Consider the following 16731-nt stretch of genomic DNA (forward strand, 5'->3'; position numbering starts at 1 on the left):
AATTAAAGCGAGATGAAAACAGTCAAATGTTATCATCAAATTACAAAGAGTGAATAAACAGGTTTATATATTTTCATCATTAATAATAGCATCATGTTTATGGTTGCCGTGCTGCACAGTACGATGTTAGTTGTTGCAAAATTACTTGCAATCAATTTCTCATGTATTACATGAAACACAGCTAAGGTACAGTACATGGCACCATTGTTGTAGTACATGAAAACTACGATTTGTCAGATGCGCTCCATGCTCGCCATTTGATCTCAGGCTGCATATTCTGTCGGAGATGATTGACTGTTTGATCACATCAACAATCTCATGTCACAGGTCCAATAATGAGGCGTTATCTTTAAAAAAAATACAAACATAACCCATAAGAGCTCATGTCAACAACACTGTGAATGTATGCATGATGTGCAGAAGCGGTGTCGTTCGTTTTTGATCCTCACTGAGCCTCAAGCTTTGCTTTAAGACGGTGAAAACATCTTTTCCACGGCCAACTTTGGGAATTCCAGCAGTTAAATCCCAGTTTGCTTATACAACCAATCTTATAAAAGCAATCTTCACTGGCTAAATGTACTGCAAAAAAAAAGGTCAGTAAGGATAATTCATAATGCCGCCTACAGAGAACATGCTAACTCCTTATTTCTAAAATCACAAATACTTCAACTTGCTGATATAGTTCATCTTCAAACAGCTAAAATAATGCATAAGGCTAAAAATAACCAATAAAAAAACAATAAAAAACAATAAAAAATAAAATAAAATAATACTAAATACATAAATACATAAATTAAAAAAATATAAAATTTGACATTTTTAATAATAAAATAAAATAAATAAATACATAAAAATAAAAATTAATAATTATATTAGGAAAAATTATAAATTATATTAGGAAAGCAGGAAGTGAACAAATGTAACAGTTACTGATTGTAAAAGTACCAGATGGAGGGGTAGGATTTAATAAGCTTTGCTTCTTCCTACTCCTTTTGGACATGTGGAACTGTGAACTGATTGTAATCTGATGCATGGTCAAATGAAATAAAACCATTACCATTATTACCATTACCAGTCCATTACCATTACCATTACCAAAATGCAGTATAGCCTTGTGGAACAAAAACATGAAATTGCCAGAGATGTTTGTTAAATAAAGATGTTGAGATGTCTATTTTGTTTCTGAGTGCGGTGCAATGGAGACCGTGAAACCCTAACCATTGTAACCAAACCCTTAGAAGCCAGTATCTGGTGTCAGGATGTGTCACCACAGACAGCTTGAGCTTCACTCGGTCTTATATTGTGATTTCATCAATCTGTGGTGCTGTAGTATTATTATTATTATTATTATTATTGTCAGGTTTTTTTTGACAGGCTGCTGTATTCTTTGGATGACCTTCAGGCCCCTGCTTGATGCCTCATGCTGCTCTCTTAAGGAAACACTATCCATTACGTGGACACACAAGGACTGAAGGTAAGTTGGAGTAACATTTATGGAATTGTGTTTTTTTAGCAGTCATACCATCTCATCCATCTCATGATGCATAACACTTTGTAAATATTCTATAGCCTTAAATGATGCAAAAATATTTTCATTTTTAAAACTTACTGCGGTTAGCACGCAGGCCACACAGCTAGGATACCCGAGTTCGATTCCACTCTCGGCCATCTCTGTGTAAAGTTTGCACGTTCTCCCCGTGCATGCGTGGGTTTTCTCCGGGTACTCCGGTTTCCTCCCACATTCCAAAAACATGCTAGGTTAATTAGCGACTCCATATTGTCCATAGGAATGAATGTGAGTGTGAATGGTTGTTTGTCTATATGTGCCCTGTGATTGGCTGGCCACCAGTCCCAGGGTGTACCCTGCCTCTCGCCACGAAGACAGCTGGGATAGGCTCCAGCACCCCCGCGACCCTCGTGAGGAGGGTCATATAGAGGGCACATATAGTTTGTCAATACAACTGAACACAAAATGTAGTTTTTAAATGAAGATAGAAAAGAAATCCAAACTTACATGGCCCTGTCCCAACCTTTGGGACTCCAGCAAACCACAGTGAGAGCCATTATCCACAAATGGCGAAAACACGGAACAGTAGTGAACCTTCCCAGGAGTTGCCGGCCAACCAGTATGACCCCAAGAGGTCACGAAAGACCCCACACTAACATTCAAAGAACTGCAACCCCAATTTGCCTCAGTTAAGGTCAGTGGGGGGAGGGGGGTAGCCTGAAAACCCACGCATGCACGGGGGAGAACTCCACACAGACATGGCCGAGGGTGGAATTGAACCCTGGTCTCCTAGCTGTGAGGTCTGCGCGCTAACCACTAGACTGCCGTGCCGCCATGGTAATAAATAATAATTAATAATAATAAGTTCCAATTGGAAATATCGGTTCTCCTGTTTTGATCTTCTCATCAGAGTCCCTGCAGCCAGATGGAGTCAACATGGTTAAACAACGTCACGATACCGAAGTAAGCATATGGATAAATCGTCAAGTGAATTCAAGTTATCCTAATTATGCATTTCTTTAGTCGCCATGACATCGCCGATGCCACAAAGAAAAGCGACGTGCGCCTCAACGATCAGCTGTGGGTAATCCTGTTTACATCAACATCAGCCTCACCCTTGCAACAAGACAGCGACACGGAATGATGACCATGATGCGTCTTTTCACAGCATACCCAAACCCACCCATGTAAATTTAGTGTAAGTACGACTCCTTATATAGAAATGTTTGCAACTTGTATACCGAATCATTTTTTTTCAAACACAGGGAAAAAATACTAAAGTTTCCCAGAACTCCAAAAGAACATCCGTATGCATCCCACATCTCCCGATTTGCCATGTTCCCCGCCTTCCGATCTTCAGGTTCAGGAAAGCCTTTCCCTTTTATCAGCCCCATCGTTCCACCTCCACCGACAAATGTTATTCTGCGTAGCAAAACTAAAGGTACAGTGCAAATATTCAAAATAAATTGTCTCTGTAAATAAACTTTCATTCTTACATACAGGGGGTCCATACAGGCATGAGGTCTTGGAGATGCCATCAAGTGAGGATGCGGCCATAAGTACAGAAGACTACGGCTTTGTAGATGTGAATAAGTACAATATTGTGTACTTGTATCTACATGCGTGTTTTAACTTACGCTTACTGATTATTGCAGCTTCCGAAACCAGCGAAAGGAATAAAACATGCAATGTACCCGGCTCCCGTGAAGGCGGTGCTGCCCACCCCTAAAGTCGAAGGGGATTTGACGGCGTCTGAGCGATCGCACAACATGGCAAAAAGCTTTGAGAAGATGCACTGGATGACGTCTTACCAGATGCACTACAAAGGTAATAATCGCTTGATTATTATTGCTTGTAAGAAGCTAAAATAGATACTGGATTGCAACGATTGCAACGTCACGGGCCCCCATATGTCCACAAGCACTACTGGTACTAACCAATACCCCCCAAAGCAGGGGTCTAAAAAAAACCCCCAAAAAACGTATTTATTAAAAACAAAAATTTTTAAAAAACTTCACTTTGGTTCCAAAAAGCTCTGATAAAACATTCCACTGTTCTCAAATATCTTACTTTTTATTTTTCTACACAAAATAAGATAAAAAATAAATAAACAAATCAAGAATAAAGAAAATCAATCAATCAGTAACAAATAAATAAATATAATAATAATAATAAAACAGCAAATAATAAAAACTTAAGAAACCACATATAGTTGGTGGGTAGACAAATTATTTTTTTTTCAGATTAAAATGAACAAAGCATTATTAGAGCCCTGTAGACATGACAAAACACGACTATAGTCACATTTATACTTTTTTTATTTACAACATATTGCGCAACTGCAGGGTCTTGTGACACATGCTAACTCGCAAACTAGAGAGCTAGCGACCTAAACGGTAGCCTTCAAGTTATTTCCTTTCAACTTAAATAGCCAAAAACTTACCACTTCCACACAGATAGGGAGGATAACTATTAACAGTTATTTAACCTTTAACATGAACATTAATCAAACGTAATAATTTTTTCTGGGTACATGATACCATACAGCATCCATATCAAACTTTGCGCGGGCCGCACTAACATTAAACTTTCATGTCAAGGCGGGGGCCTCAAACTAGTGTCCTGCGGGCCACATTTGGCCCGCGGGCCGCGTGTTTGAGACCCCTGCCCTAAAGCTAATAACTGCTTGAGCCGCCCTTAGCAGCAACAACTGCAATCAAGCGTTTGCAATAACTTGCAATGAGTCTCTTGTGGAGGAATTTGTGCCCACTCATTTGTCATTGTCATTCAGACCATCACACTACCACCACCGTATTGTACAGATAGTATGATGTGGGGTCTTTTGTGACCTCTTGGTGGGTTCACCGCACTACCAGCACCATATTGTACAGATAATATGATGTGGGGTTCATCACACTACCACCACCGTATTGTACAGATAGTATGATGTGGGGTCTTTTGTGACCTCTTGGTGGGTTCATCGTACTACCACCACCATATTGTACAGATAGTATGATGTGGGGTCTTTTGTGTCCTCTTGGTGGGTTCATTGCACTACCACCACCATATTGTACAGATTGTATGATGTGGGGTCTTTTGTGTCCTCTTGGTGGGTTCATTGCACTACCACCACCATATTGTACAGATTGTATGATGTGGGGTCTTTTGTGTCCTCTTGGTGGGTTCATTGCACTACCACCACCATATTGTACAGATTGTATGATGTGGGGTTCATCGCACTACCCCCACCGTGTTGTACAGATAGTATGATGTGGGGTCTTTTGTGACCCCTTGGTGGGTTCATCGCACTACCACCACCATATTGTACAGATAGTATGATGTGGGCTCTTTTGTGACCCACCACCATATTGTACAGATAGTATGATGTGGGGTCTTTTGTGACCTCTTGGTGGGTTCATCGCACTACCACCACCATATTGTACAGATAAGTATGATGTGGGGTCTTTTGTGACCTCTTGGTCGGTTGGCACTGTGCTTTGGGGTAATTTCGATTGGCCGGCCACTCCAGGGAAGGTTCACCATTTGTGGATAATGGCTCTTCCTGTGGTTGGCTGCAGTCCCAAAGCTTTATACCAGAGGTGGGCAAACCTTTTGACTCGTTGAGTTCACAAAATTGTCCGGGGGACCAGAACATATATTTAATACTGGCGGTATAAAACTGGCGGGCCAGATTCAAACGCTGGGTGGGCCACATGTGGCCCCCGGGCTTTAGTTTGCCCACCTCTACTTTATACTCTTTTTCAGACAGATAGATCTCAATTACTTTTGGGGGCGGTTGAGGTTTTTATCTTTTATGCCTAATGCCTCATTTCTATCAAAAGGCCATACGGACGATGCCGCCGCCACCCTGGATTACGAAGGATGGCAGCCAGATCGTCAACTTTTTAATCTTAAAATGAATGACATAACGGAAAACGCGCCCAACACTACCGGGAGACCTTCACAATCTGCACCACTGCGAACAGAGGTGAGCAAATAAATAACCACTTCCACATGAACGCCACTCCTCCTAACGATGGCGTTTCCTTGCAGAGAGACAGGAGCCTTTATGTGAGTCTTCCTTCCAAAGCGAGACAAGGAATCAAGAAAAGACAGGAGAAAAACACGAGGAACGCTTATGCCGATGTCTATTCAAACGCATCTCCGGCTCCGAAACAACGTTCCGCTAGAAGCCAGCAAAGTTCTCGCAAGATCGCGAGTGACCCCAAAGAAGCAACGACTCCACAAATTGCCCCTCAAGTTCCCAGTGGACCAGAACGTGCTGAGTCTTCAGGCACAAATCGAGTGGCGGGGAACATTTGTGGCGATTATGAGAGCAAAAAAGCAACAAAGGTGCGTTTTAACGAAACCCAAACACGTGAACGAGAAACTGAACCGCCACAAATCCCGCCTCGGCCTCCTGTGCTGCCTGAAATTACACCAGTCAGAAGAGCTGTTGGTAGTTCGGAAGGTGCAGCTGGTGACCTTCTGGGCCTGCAAGGTTCTTATACAAAAACAAAGGCCCATCAGGACTTCAACAGCTCTATTAATTATGATTCAGTCAACCTGAGGGACAATGTGGTGAGTGGCAAGAAACATAACTTTTATGGCATCAACTGTAACTACATACACGGATAATAAACTTTATTTATGATCGATAACGTACACTACAAAAACACTTATTAATTAATCCAAAAAAATAAAACAATTCAAAATGCTGTTATTGTATTTGTCAAATTTAATAGATTATGACATTTTTAGGGCTGCACGGTGGTCGAGTGGTTAGCACGCAGACCTCACAGCTAGAAGACCCGGGTTCAATTCCACCCTCAGCCATCTCTGTGTGGAGTTTGCATGTTCTCCCCGTGCATGCGTGGGTTTTCTCCGGGTAAAAAAACATGCTAGGTTAATTAGCGACTCCAAATTGTCCATAGGTATGAATGTGAGTGTGAATGGTTGTTTGTCTATATGTGCCCTGTGATTGGCTGGCGACCAATCCAGGGTGTACCCCGCCGATACCTGTAACATGTGGTAGAATAAACACAAATATGTTGTATACAGCATTTAAAAAATTTTTTTTTCATAATCGGGGAAAAAAATCCGATACCGATATCGATATCGATCACATTTTGGTACTGATATCGGCCGATAATTACGGGTACCGATAATTGTTACACATACCCATAAAAAAATATATAATATAGCAGCGTTTCTGAATTCAGTCAAGTGAGTCACAAAGCTGATTTCAGCGGGTCGCGAGGTCCCCACAAAAATTGTGTAATGCCCCGATGTCCATGAATGCACCTCGCGCTAGTGCTATTCACTTGCTAGTCACCACAAGATGTGTACAATATTTATGGGCAACTTACAGCGCTCACAAAAGAAAAGGCGCTGGCAACCATGCACAACAGGAAAAGGAAATACCAAAATAAGAGTCTCAAACAGGAAATCTATGAGAAAGCCATTGGAAATACATTTAAACGCCTCATCAAATCCAGTACATTTAATTTAATTCCTCTTTAGTGATATTTCATTTATGTGACTTTTACAAGCGCAAATTAAAATTGACATTCAAGGTTATAAAGATATTATATTCTTGTAATATTATTAAGGTTTATAACGCCCAATATATTATATATTTGGCGAAAATGAGTAGAACACAATGACTATCTTATATAAGGCTTGCAGTGTTTGTCTTTCTAAAACTTAACTCCCGCTGCAGTAACCTTGTATCTTAACACCGTGAAAAGGAAAGAAATGTTGTTTTTTCTTCTGCTCACCGCACTCTAGAATCTTTTGCTTTCAAATCGTCGCCCTGTAAAACGATGCTTTTGACACAAAGTCCTTGAGGCCCCGCAGCCTCAGCTTTGAATGATGTAACATTCTTTCATTTATGCTTTCAGAACAAAAACAGCGGGCCCAAGGTTGCAACTTTTCTATCTATAAGGCTTAACATTAAGACATTGGTTTGCTGGTTTTGCACCTTAAATAAACTGTTGCCTCCATTGTACATTCGTTTGTGCATACCATTTTATTTTGCTGGAGGCAGGCCTATTGTTTAAACATGATAGAACTCCTCTGCATCATTCTGAATGCTTTTTTAATATTTAGCTTGCCCTCTAGTGACAAAATAGTGCAAAAACAATACTGTTAAATCATGCTTTTCTGACTGTTTCTATGAAAAAAATGAACGTTATTATCTCTTGTATTGCATCCCATTAGGTCACTAGTGTATACAACTGCTACAACTCAAAATTATGAGATTAAAAAGTCAAAATTATGAGATAAAAAGTCAAAATTATTAGATACAAAGTCATAATTATGAGATAAAAGTCATAATTATGGGATAAACTCAAAATTATGAGATAAAAAGTCAAAATTATTAGATACAAAGTCATAATTATGAGATAAAAAGTCATAATTATGGGATAAACTCAAAATTATGAGATTAAAAAGTCAAAATTATTAGATACAAAGTCATAATTATGAGATAAAAAGTCATAATTATGGGATAAACTCAAAATTATGAGATTAAAAAGTCAAAATTATAAGATAAAAAGTCAAAATTATTAGATACAAAGTCATAATTATGAGATAAAAGTCATAATTATGGGATAAACTCAAAATTATGAGATAAAAAGTCAAAATTATTAGATACAAAGTCATAATTATGAGATAAAAAGTCAAAATTATTAGATACAAAGTCATAATTATGGGATAAACTCAAAATTATGAGATAAAAAGTCAAAATTATTAAATACAAAGTCATAATTATTAGATAAAAAGTCATAATTATGGCATAAACTCAAAATTATGAGATTAAAAAGTCTAAATTATGAGATACAAAGTCATAATTATGACATAAAAAGTCAAAATTGTGAGATAAGAAAGTTGAAATTATGAGATAAAAAGTCACAATTATGAGATATTAAAATTATGAGATTAAAAAGTCAAAATTATGAGATAAAAAGTTGAAATGATGACATACAAAGTCATAATTATGTGATAAAAAGTCAAAATTGTGACAAGAAAGTTGAAATTATGTGATCAAAAGTAATAATTATGGGATAAGAAAGTCGAAATTATCAGAGAAAAAGTCATATTCAAATCGTCAAAATGTGTCGTCATTTATTTACTAAAATTACATTAGACTGTCGTGTTATTTATTATACCTACAAATCTGCAATTCCGCAGTGTAGCCAGGAGGAGGCAGTATAACTTCATATTAGCTTCCCTTGCACGAGAGCCCTTTTGCTCTCGTGCAGGGAAGCTAATATGAAGTTAGCTACTTGCTACATTTTGTTACCCGTCTCTCCTCATTATCAAGCGAAAGTTGTATAAATAAATGAATAACATTAACATAAATATAAAGAGTGACAGCTTTAGTTACTCCATATTAATTATGTCCGTCATCGGGGTCCCCTAAGGACGTCACGAAACTACACTAAGAGACCCACAAGCCCCGCCCTCCTCTACGTGACGTCAAGTGCTTCTTATCTCTAATTGGGTACTTTTTGGCTGAGTGACAAGTCTCCGCCTCCTGCACGCAGAGGTTTTTTGTTTTTTTTTATGAGTGGACTCTTAGCTCATTTGTGTATGTCACGCTTCAGGAGTGAGTCGTTTTTTTTTATTCTTCCATTCAATTTCTTCAGCCGGCAGTCATATATTCTTGTTATTCTACTAACTATCGAAACGTCATCACCTGAAAAAAAAACCACAACTGTAGCCGTTCAAGGTGAGTGTACTCCTTTAAATCAACATAAACATCAAGCCTCGTTGTGCTTCCTGTTTGAAAAGGCATAGTACAAAGTTGATTATGGTGCCGTTTTATTTGTAACTAACGCTGCGTGTCTTATTAAAATACCAAACCGATGTGATTTTAATTAAATAGAGTGCTCATCATCCGTGTAGAGATGTACAGGAAGTCACAAGGTGACTCCAATGTACTGTAATTTCACATTTGATATTTCTTTGGATCAACACAAAAAGCTCAGTGTTGGTGTGGCTAGCTTTTTTTTCAGGGTGTAGAATCCCACAGAGAGGCCTTTCAGGTGCGGCTAGTCGGGCTATGTGGGCTAGACGTGGACAGGAGGCTCACTGTGGGTCACCTGGGATGGGATGACTTCCTGTTTGATGTGTCAAGCCACAGTCAGATACTGATCTTATTTTGAAGGGTATGACAGGAACCTACTGCGTTCAGTCCAAAGCAATCAATTCCATTGAAAAGTGCGGTGCTGTTTTTAACACTAGTTTTTGTTATATTTTAATGATGATTTAGAGTGCATGAGAAAGTCAGACGGGAAACACAGCTCTCTGACCACATGGCGATTTATTAACGGCTATATTGCATAACACGGCGTCAACAGAACCAATGCTATACCAGTAGCGCAGGCAGCATTAATGAGCATGAGATTCAGCTGAGTAGCGCGCAAAGCTGCTGGATGCTAGTCATGATGCTGCCATCTTGTTCATTAAAAACAGCTGTTTTGACCCCGCCCCGTTCTGATACTTCCTATTGTATACCAGCGTAGGACACTCGAGAGTGGGAGTGTTTAATTGCCGAATTTCAGAATCAGAATCGCCTTTATTGTCAAAAAAATAAATAAATACACCAAAAAATTTTAAATAAAAAAAAGTATAAGAATATAAATTTTAAAAAAGGCAGGTGTTGTTCAGAATAAATGTAATAAATGTAAATATATGTCATAGTAATAATATATATCAAAAACAATAACCTATATTGTACCTGAATTTCACTTGAATTTCCAGCATTCTGATTTTTTTTTCACGGGAATATCTACAATTTTTTTTATATTATACATATATAATATTTACAAAATTATTGGGTATTTTTATGCATTTTTTTTTTATTTTTATGTATATTGAAGATCTGATCAAAAGATCGGGCCGATTTGGTTGTGGTATAATGTTTGGAACTCTCCGCATCACACACTCCAATAGGTTTGGCGTCGTAGCTAACAGCCATAGTTCCCCGTCACTTTGAAAAAAAAATACACCAAAAAAATTTAAATAAAATAAGGAATAAGAATATAAATAAAAAAGTGGCAGGTGCTTTTCAGAATAAATGTAATAAATGTAAATATATGTCATAATAATAATATATATCAAAAACCATAACCTATACAGTAGCAAAATGTATTGCATATATTGTACCTGAATTTTACTTGAATTTTTGGTATTGTTCTGATTTTTTTTTTTTACGGGAATATCTATGTTTACAAAATTATTGGGTATTTTTATGCAACTAACTGAAAATTTTGTCGGGTTTCATCAACCCGAAAAAGGTCTAACTCACTAAAAGTAGGAATGTTTTGATCGGTTTTAGCTGCCAATCTACCGTATTTTGAAGATCGGGCCGATTTGGTTGCGGTATACTGATCGTAACTCACCGCATCGGACTCGAAAACGTTTGGCGTCTTAGCTACAGCCATAGTTCCCCCTCACTTTGCCCACACTGCTTTGTTATGATGCAGGATTAGCCCGACCCTAAATAAGTAATTTGCACGGCCATTTTTTTTTTACAATTTTATTCTTTATTGCATCTTTTATTGGATTAGATAACCATAATCTTCGTAACTATATCCGATTTAAAAAAGGATTGGTACCGGATCGGCAAGACTGTAAAAAAACGGGATTGGAAGCCAAAAAATGTGTCTCCCTAATCAAAATGAAGAGTCAAATTCTTAAATGAATTCAATGTTTATGTTATTTGGTTCAATCCAGCCTTCAACCCTCTGGCCCTGAATATATGCATGACAGCTCCAGCCGTGTATTGGCTTCCTTATAAATAAAAAAAAAAAAAAAAACAGCAGCGCCCAAGCTGTCAAAATCAACCGTCCGTAGAGTTGACTGTATGTTCTCAAAGCAAATGGACCTTAAAAGAGTACATTCTGGCAGAACTAGTGTATTTAGTCAGAGTGATATATTTGTACACATCATGCTTCATTTCCCTTGGAGATTTACAATTCAAGTGATTTATCCACTGTGGGACCTTGCCAACGCGCAGCTTCTTCCTTTTAATGCCCGGCCGGGCACGCCATTCTTCCACTAAGGTTCTCCTTTTATTTGGCACCAATTTCTGTTTCTAATGAAACCCATAAGGAGAATCAGTCCAAATGGGTCCATACGTTACGACTTGTTTTTCCGTTTGTGGATTTTACAGGCTTATCTTTGTTTTGATGCTACTTTAATGACATCATTCGTCACAGGGGGATGCAAGTGCTGCGAGACAATGAGACAACACAAAGAAGAAAGCTTTCCGCTGGGCATGGTGGCTGGGCTTAGGGTAACAACCAGGGGAGGAAATATGAAATTATGGTAGAATTAAACAGATTATATTTCAATGAATTGGTATATTAGAAATGTTTTGGAAAAGGGCTAAGTGGAATAAAATATAACAATTAAACAGTCAGTCAAAAAAACAATTATGGAATATGAGATAAAAAGTCAGAATTATGAGATTTGAAAGTTGAAATTATGAGATAAAAAGTCAAAATTATGAGATAAAAAGTCAAAAGTATTAGATACAAAGTCATAATTATGAGATAAAAAGTCATAATTATGGGATAAAAAGTCATAATTATGAGATAAAAAGTCAAAATTATTAGATACAAAGTCATAATTATTAGATACAAAGTCATAATTATTAGATACAAAGTCATAATTATGGGATAAACTCAAAATTATTAGATAAAAAGTCAAAATTGTGAGATAAGAAAGTTTAAATTATGAGATAAAAAGTCACAATTATGAGATATTGAAATTATGAGATAAGAAAGTCAAAATTATCAGATAAAAAGTCAAAATTATGAGACAAAAAGTTGAAATTATGACGTACAAAGTCATAATTATGTGATAAAAAGTCAAAATTATGAGATAAAAAGTCATAATTATGGGATAAACTCAAAATTATGAGATTAAAAAGTCAAAATTATGAGATAAAAAGTCAAAATTATGAGATAAAAAGTCAAAATGATTAGATACAAAGTCATAATTCTGAGATAAAAAGTCAAAATGATTAGATACAAAGTCATAATTATGAGATAAAAAGTCATAATTATGGGATAAACTCAAAATTATGAGATAAAAAAGTCAAAATCGCGAGATAAGAAAGTTGAAATTATGAGATAAAAAGTCACAATTATGAGATATTGAAATTATGAGATAAGAAAGTCAAAATTATGAGATAAAAAGTCAAAATTATGAGATAAAAAGTCAAAATTATGAGACAAAAAGTTGAAATTATGACATACAAAGTCATAATTATGTGATAAAAAGTCAAAATTATGACAAGAAAGTTGAAATTATGAGATCAAAAGTCATAATTATGGGATAAGAAAGTCGAAATTATCAGATAAAAAGTCATAATTGTGAGCTGAAAAGTCAAAATGATGAGATAAGTTGAAATTATGGGATAAGAAAGTCAAAATTATGAGATAAAAAGTCATAAAATTATGACATACAAAGTCATAATTATGTGATAAAAACTCAAAATTATGACAAAGTTGAAATTATGAGCTAAAAAGTCATCATGACTTTACACAGCAGATTACTCATAGTCACCATTAAATGACGTACGTATTATGCCATTTTTAATTTTTTTTTTATTTCTCAGCTAGCTCGTTATAGTGACATGCTGACATTTTTAATAGCAGCTTGCCGCGCCAGTCTGCAGCCACCTCCAGGCATCAGCGAGGCAGAAGGAGGCTCAGACGTACTCCAACAGAAACCGCCATGAATTTTTAACCCAGGCAACGCTCTCAGATCTTTTTCATGTAAAAAAAAAAAAAAAAAAAAAAAAAAAATTGTACATGGAAAATGATTACTTACAGAATATTTATAGTTTTTATACCTGAATTATTTACAGCGTTCAGCATGTTTTTAAATAGCAGCACTCTAAAAAAAGAGAGACTCTTTTATATATTCAGGTGCTTGAGTAATGGTGGTCAATTTATTACAGGAAATTTAATGTAATTAATTGTTTTGCCATGTTAGCATGAAGCAGCTAACAATGCACTTAATGGGATTCGTTTAATTAGCCTACAAATTATTGTCGATAATCGATATTATGCCTGTGAAAAATTTCGAACGTTTGAAAATGTTCCCAAAAATTTTCAACGTAGCAAGCGACACTGCCTGTGAGCGCGCACCATTTTGCCGAAAAACACCCCAGTCGGTGTTGATTGTCAGAAGGAAGCATGTGTAGCACCCCCACACCGGGCTATGGCATTGGACTTAGAAATGGCTTTTGTTCCGTCATCCATATTGGCATTTGCTTGCTAACTTGCTAACTGCTAGCACTCTGTCTGTGTATTCAATCAGTAGTAGCCCCGCCTCCACATACTGGAACCACACTATAAAACCAGAGTGAACCCTCTTGTCATCCAGCCTGTGTGGTACAGAGTGACAAGGAGTGATCATTTTTTTAATTGTTTGATTAATCGATTAATTCTGTGATTAATGCCTGCGTCTTTCAGCAAAATACTTCCCCATTGAGGAAGTAATTTCAGCATAGTCCTCAGGTTAAAAAAAACGATCACCTCTAGTAGCTAACGCTACATTTTGAGTCGCTACACCAGAAAAACAGAAAAGTAGTGTTAGCTGTGTTAGCGGTGTTAGCTCCTACAATAACGGTAGCTTGGTTAATATGCAGTTCATGTTATGTAAACGAAACATTGTTGGCATTTTTTTTAGAGGGCTTCATCATCAAAATACATGCTTACCATTACGTGCATTGTTAGCTGTTAGCCTGTGCTAGCTAACGACGCACAGAAAATGGAAAAGAAATGTTTAATGCTTCAAATAAGAATTGTGAATTATGGGTAAAATTACAAAAAAGTTCAGTTTTCCTTTAAAATGAATTTCAAACAGAAAGATGTATTGTTCTTCTTATATAAGGGGACAAAATATTTCGTCAATATAAACGGTAATGCTATGAATGTAGGCTAGCTCTGTATGGCTAAACCCAGACAGCTAATTTGTATTTATACGTAATCACACAATATGTCTAAAAGTTTTACCTAAATGTTTACTGTAAAATAACATTAACACTGAGTATTATTATTATTAAATTATTATAGTATTGAGCTAATTGTTGCTAACACTTTAGCACTGTAGCTGTCTATACAGCATAAAAGATAATCAGCTATGCTAATTGCTACAGTACAGTTGGCATTGTTTTATTAGATTACACATCATAACTAAATACAAAATAGAACAAAATACAGTAATTAAAGTCATGAGAAGGGTTCAAATCCCAATGTTACAATACAAAGTCATAATTATGAGATAAAAAGTCATAATTATGGGATAAACTCAAAATTATGAGATAAAAAAGTCAAAATCGCGAGATAAGAAAGTTGAAATTATGAATGCTATGAATGTAGGCTAGCTCTGTATGGCTAAACCCAGACAGCTAATTTGTATTTATACGTAATCACACAATATGTCTAAAAGTTTTACCTAAATGTTTACTGTAAAATAACATTAACACTGAGTATTATTATTATTAAATTATTATAGTATTGAGCTAATTGTTGCTAACACTTTAGCACTGTAGCTGTCTATACAGCATAAAAGATAATCAGCTATGCTAATTGCTACAGTACAGTTGGCATTGTTTTATTAGATTACACATCATAACTAAATACAAAATAGAACAAAATACAGTAATTAAAGTCATGAGAAGGGTTCAAATCCCAATGTTACAATACAAAGTCATAATTATGAGATAAAAAGTCATAATTATGGGATAAACTCAAAATTATGAGATAAAAAAGTCAAAATCGCGAGATAAGAAAGTTGAAATTATGAGATAAAAAGTCACAATTATGAGATATTGAAATTATGAGATAAGAAAGTCAGCACTGTAGCTGTCTATACAGCATAAAAGATAATCAGCTATGCTAATTGCTACAGTACAGTTGGCATTGTTTTATTAGATTACACATCATAACTAAATACAAAATAGAACAAAATACAGTAATTAAAGTCATGAGAAGGGTTCAAATCCCAATGTTACAATACAAAGTCATAATTATGAGATAAAAAGTCATAATTATGGGATAAACTCAAAATTATGAGATAAATTGTCAGAAGGAAGACTTTGATAATGTTTGGTAATGCAGGCTAGCTCTGTATGGCTAAACCCAGACAGCTAATTTGCATTTATAAGTAATAGCACAATATGTCTAAAACTTTTACTTAAATGTTTACTGTAAAATAACATTAACATTGAGCAGTATTATTATCAAAAATTGTGATAGTATATATTAGTATTATTATAGTATTGAGCTAATTGTTGCTAACTGTTTAGCACTGTAGCTGTCTGTACAGCATAAAAGCTAATCAGCGATGCTAATTGTACAGTTGGCATTGTTTTATTAGATTACACATCATAACTAAATACAAAATAGAACAAAATACAGTAATTAAAGTCATGAGAAGGGTTCAAATCCCAATGTTGTCAGAAGGAAGACTTTGCTAATGTTTGGTAATGTAGGCTAGCTTTGTATGGCTAAACCCAGACAGCTAATTTGCATTTATAAGTAATAGCACAATATGTCTAAAACTTTTACCTAAATGTTTATTGTAAAATAACATAACATTGAGCAGTATTATTATCAAAAATTGTGATAGTATATATTAGTATTATTATAGTATTGAGCTAATTGTTGCTAACTGTTTAGCACTGTAGCTGTCTGTACAGCATAAAAGCTAATCAGCTATGCTAATTGCTGCAGTCGGCATTGTTTTATTAGATTACACATCATATATAAATACAAAATAGAACAAAATACAGTAATTAAAGTCAGGAGAAGGGTTCAAATCCCAATGTTGTCAGAAGGAAGACTTTAGTATCGTTCAGGCTGAGTACTCTATTCCTCACAGTAAACAATTCCAAAGAGATGTTGATGATTTATTCATGATTGCACTTTAATGAAGGAGGAAGGCTTAGTTGATGCAGCTGTCAGAACTGAGGAATCAATAAAATGCCTCTCACCGTCGAGATTTATTCTGCTACTTTATCAGTCTTTGTGGAAGAAAACGGAAGTGGTAGTCTGTGTTGCCTTTACAAAGAAAATAACGCTCAGTTTTCGAGCGCTTAATGTCACAATATTGTGTTTAGCACCATAAATTAGCATGCTGTTCTATGCAAGCTAATTACAGTGTAAATACACTGCTAATTCCTGTCACAACAAAAT

At 36.1% G+C, this 16731-nt stretch overlaps 2 protein-coding genes across 13 annotated transcripts in view; both read left to right on the forward strand.

The window, feature by feature from the left end:
- The window catches only part of LOC131136553 (uncharacterized), a 40241-nt gene extending 34016 nt beyond the window's left edge, over nt 1-6225 (forward strand). For 9 of the 12 annotated variants that reach the window (XM_058083522.1, XM_058083521.1, XM_058083518.1 and 6 more), the window contains 9 exons: nt 1375-1474; nt 2418-2470; nt 2531-2587; nt 2676-2705; nt 2773-2948; nt 3010-3092; nt 3163-3334; nt 5350-5495; nt 5561-6225. In XM_058083522.1, coding sequence (XP_057939505.1) covers nt 2433-2470; nt 2531-2587; nt 2676-2705; nt 2773-2948; nt 3010-3092; nt 3163-3334; nt 5350-5495; nt 5561-6145 — 1287 coding nt within the window. In that variant the 5' untranslated portion in view covers nt 1375-1474; nt 2418-2432 and the 3' untranslated portion in view covers nt 6146-6225. The remainder of the gene's footprint in view (nt 1-1374; nt 1475-2417; nt 2471-2530; nt 2588-2675; nt 2706-2772; nt 2949-3009; nt 3093-3162; nt 3335-5349; nt 5496-5560) is intronic. The other 3 variants (XM_058083529.1, XM_058083520.1, XM_058083530.1) reach the window with 3 other exon arrangements.
- Nucleotides 6226-9088: 2863 nt separating this feature from the next.
- The window catches only part of osbpl3b (oxysterol binding protein-like 3b), a 44090-nt gene continuing 36447 nt past the window's right edge, over nt 9089-16731 (forward strand). The window contains exon 1 of the mRNA XM_058085152.1: nt 9089-9242. Coding sequence (XP_057941135.1) covers nt 9104-9242 — 139 coding nt within the window. The 5' untranslated portion in view covers nt 9089-9103. The remainder of the gene's footprint in view (nt 9243-16731) is intronic.

The sequence above is a fragment of the Doryrhamphus excisus genome, chromosome 10 (genome assembly GCF_030265055.1).
Source record: "Doryrhamphus excisus isolate RoL2022-K1 chromosome 10, RoL_Dexc_1.0, whole genome shotgun sequence".
Taxonomy (NCBI): Eukaryota; Metazoa; Chordata; class Actinopteri; order Syngnathiformes; family Syngnathidae; genus Doryrhamphus; species Doryrhamphus excisus.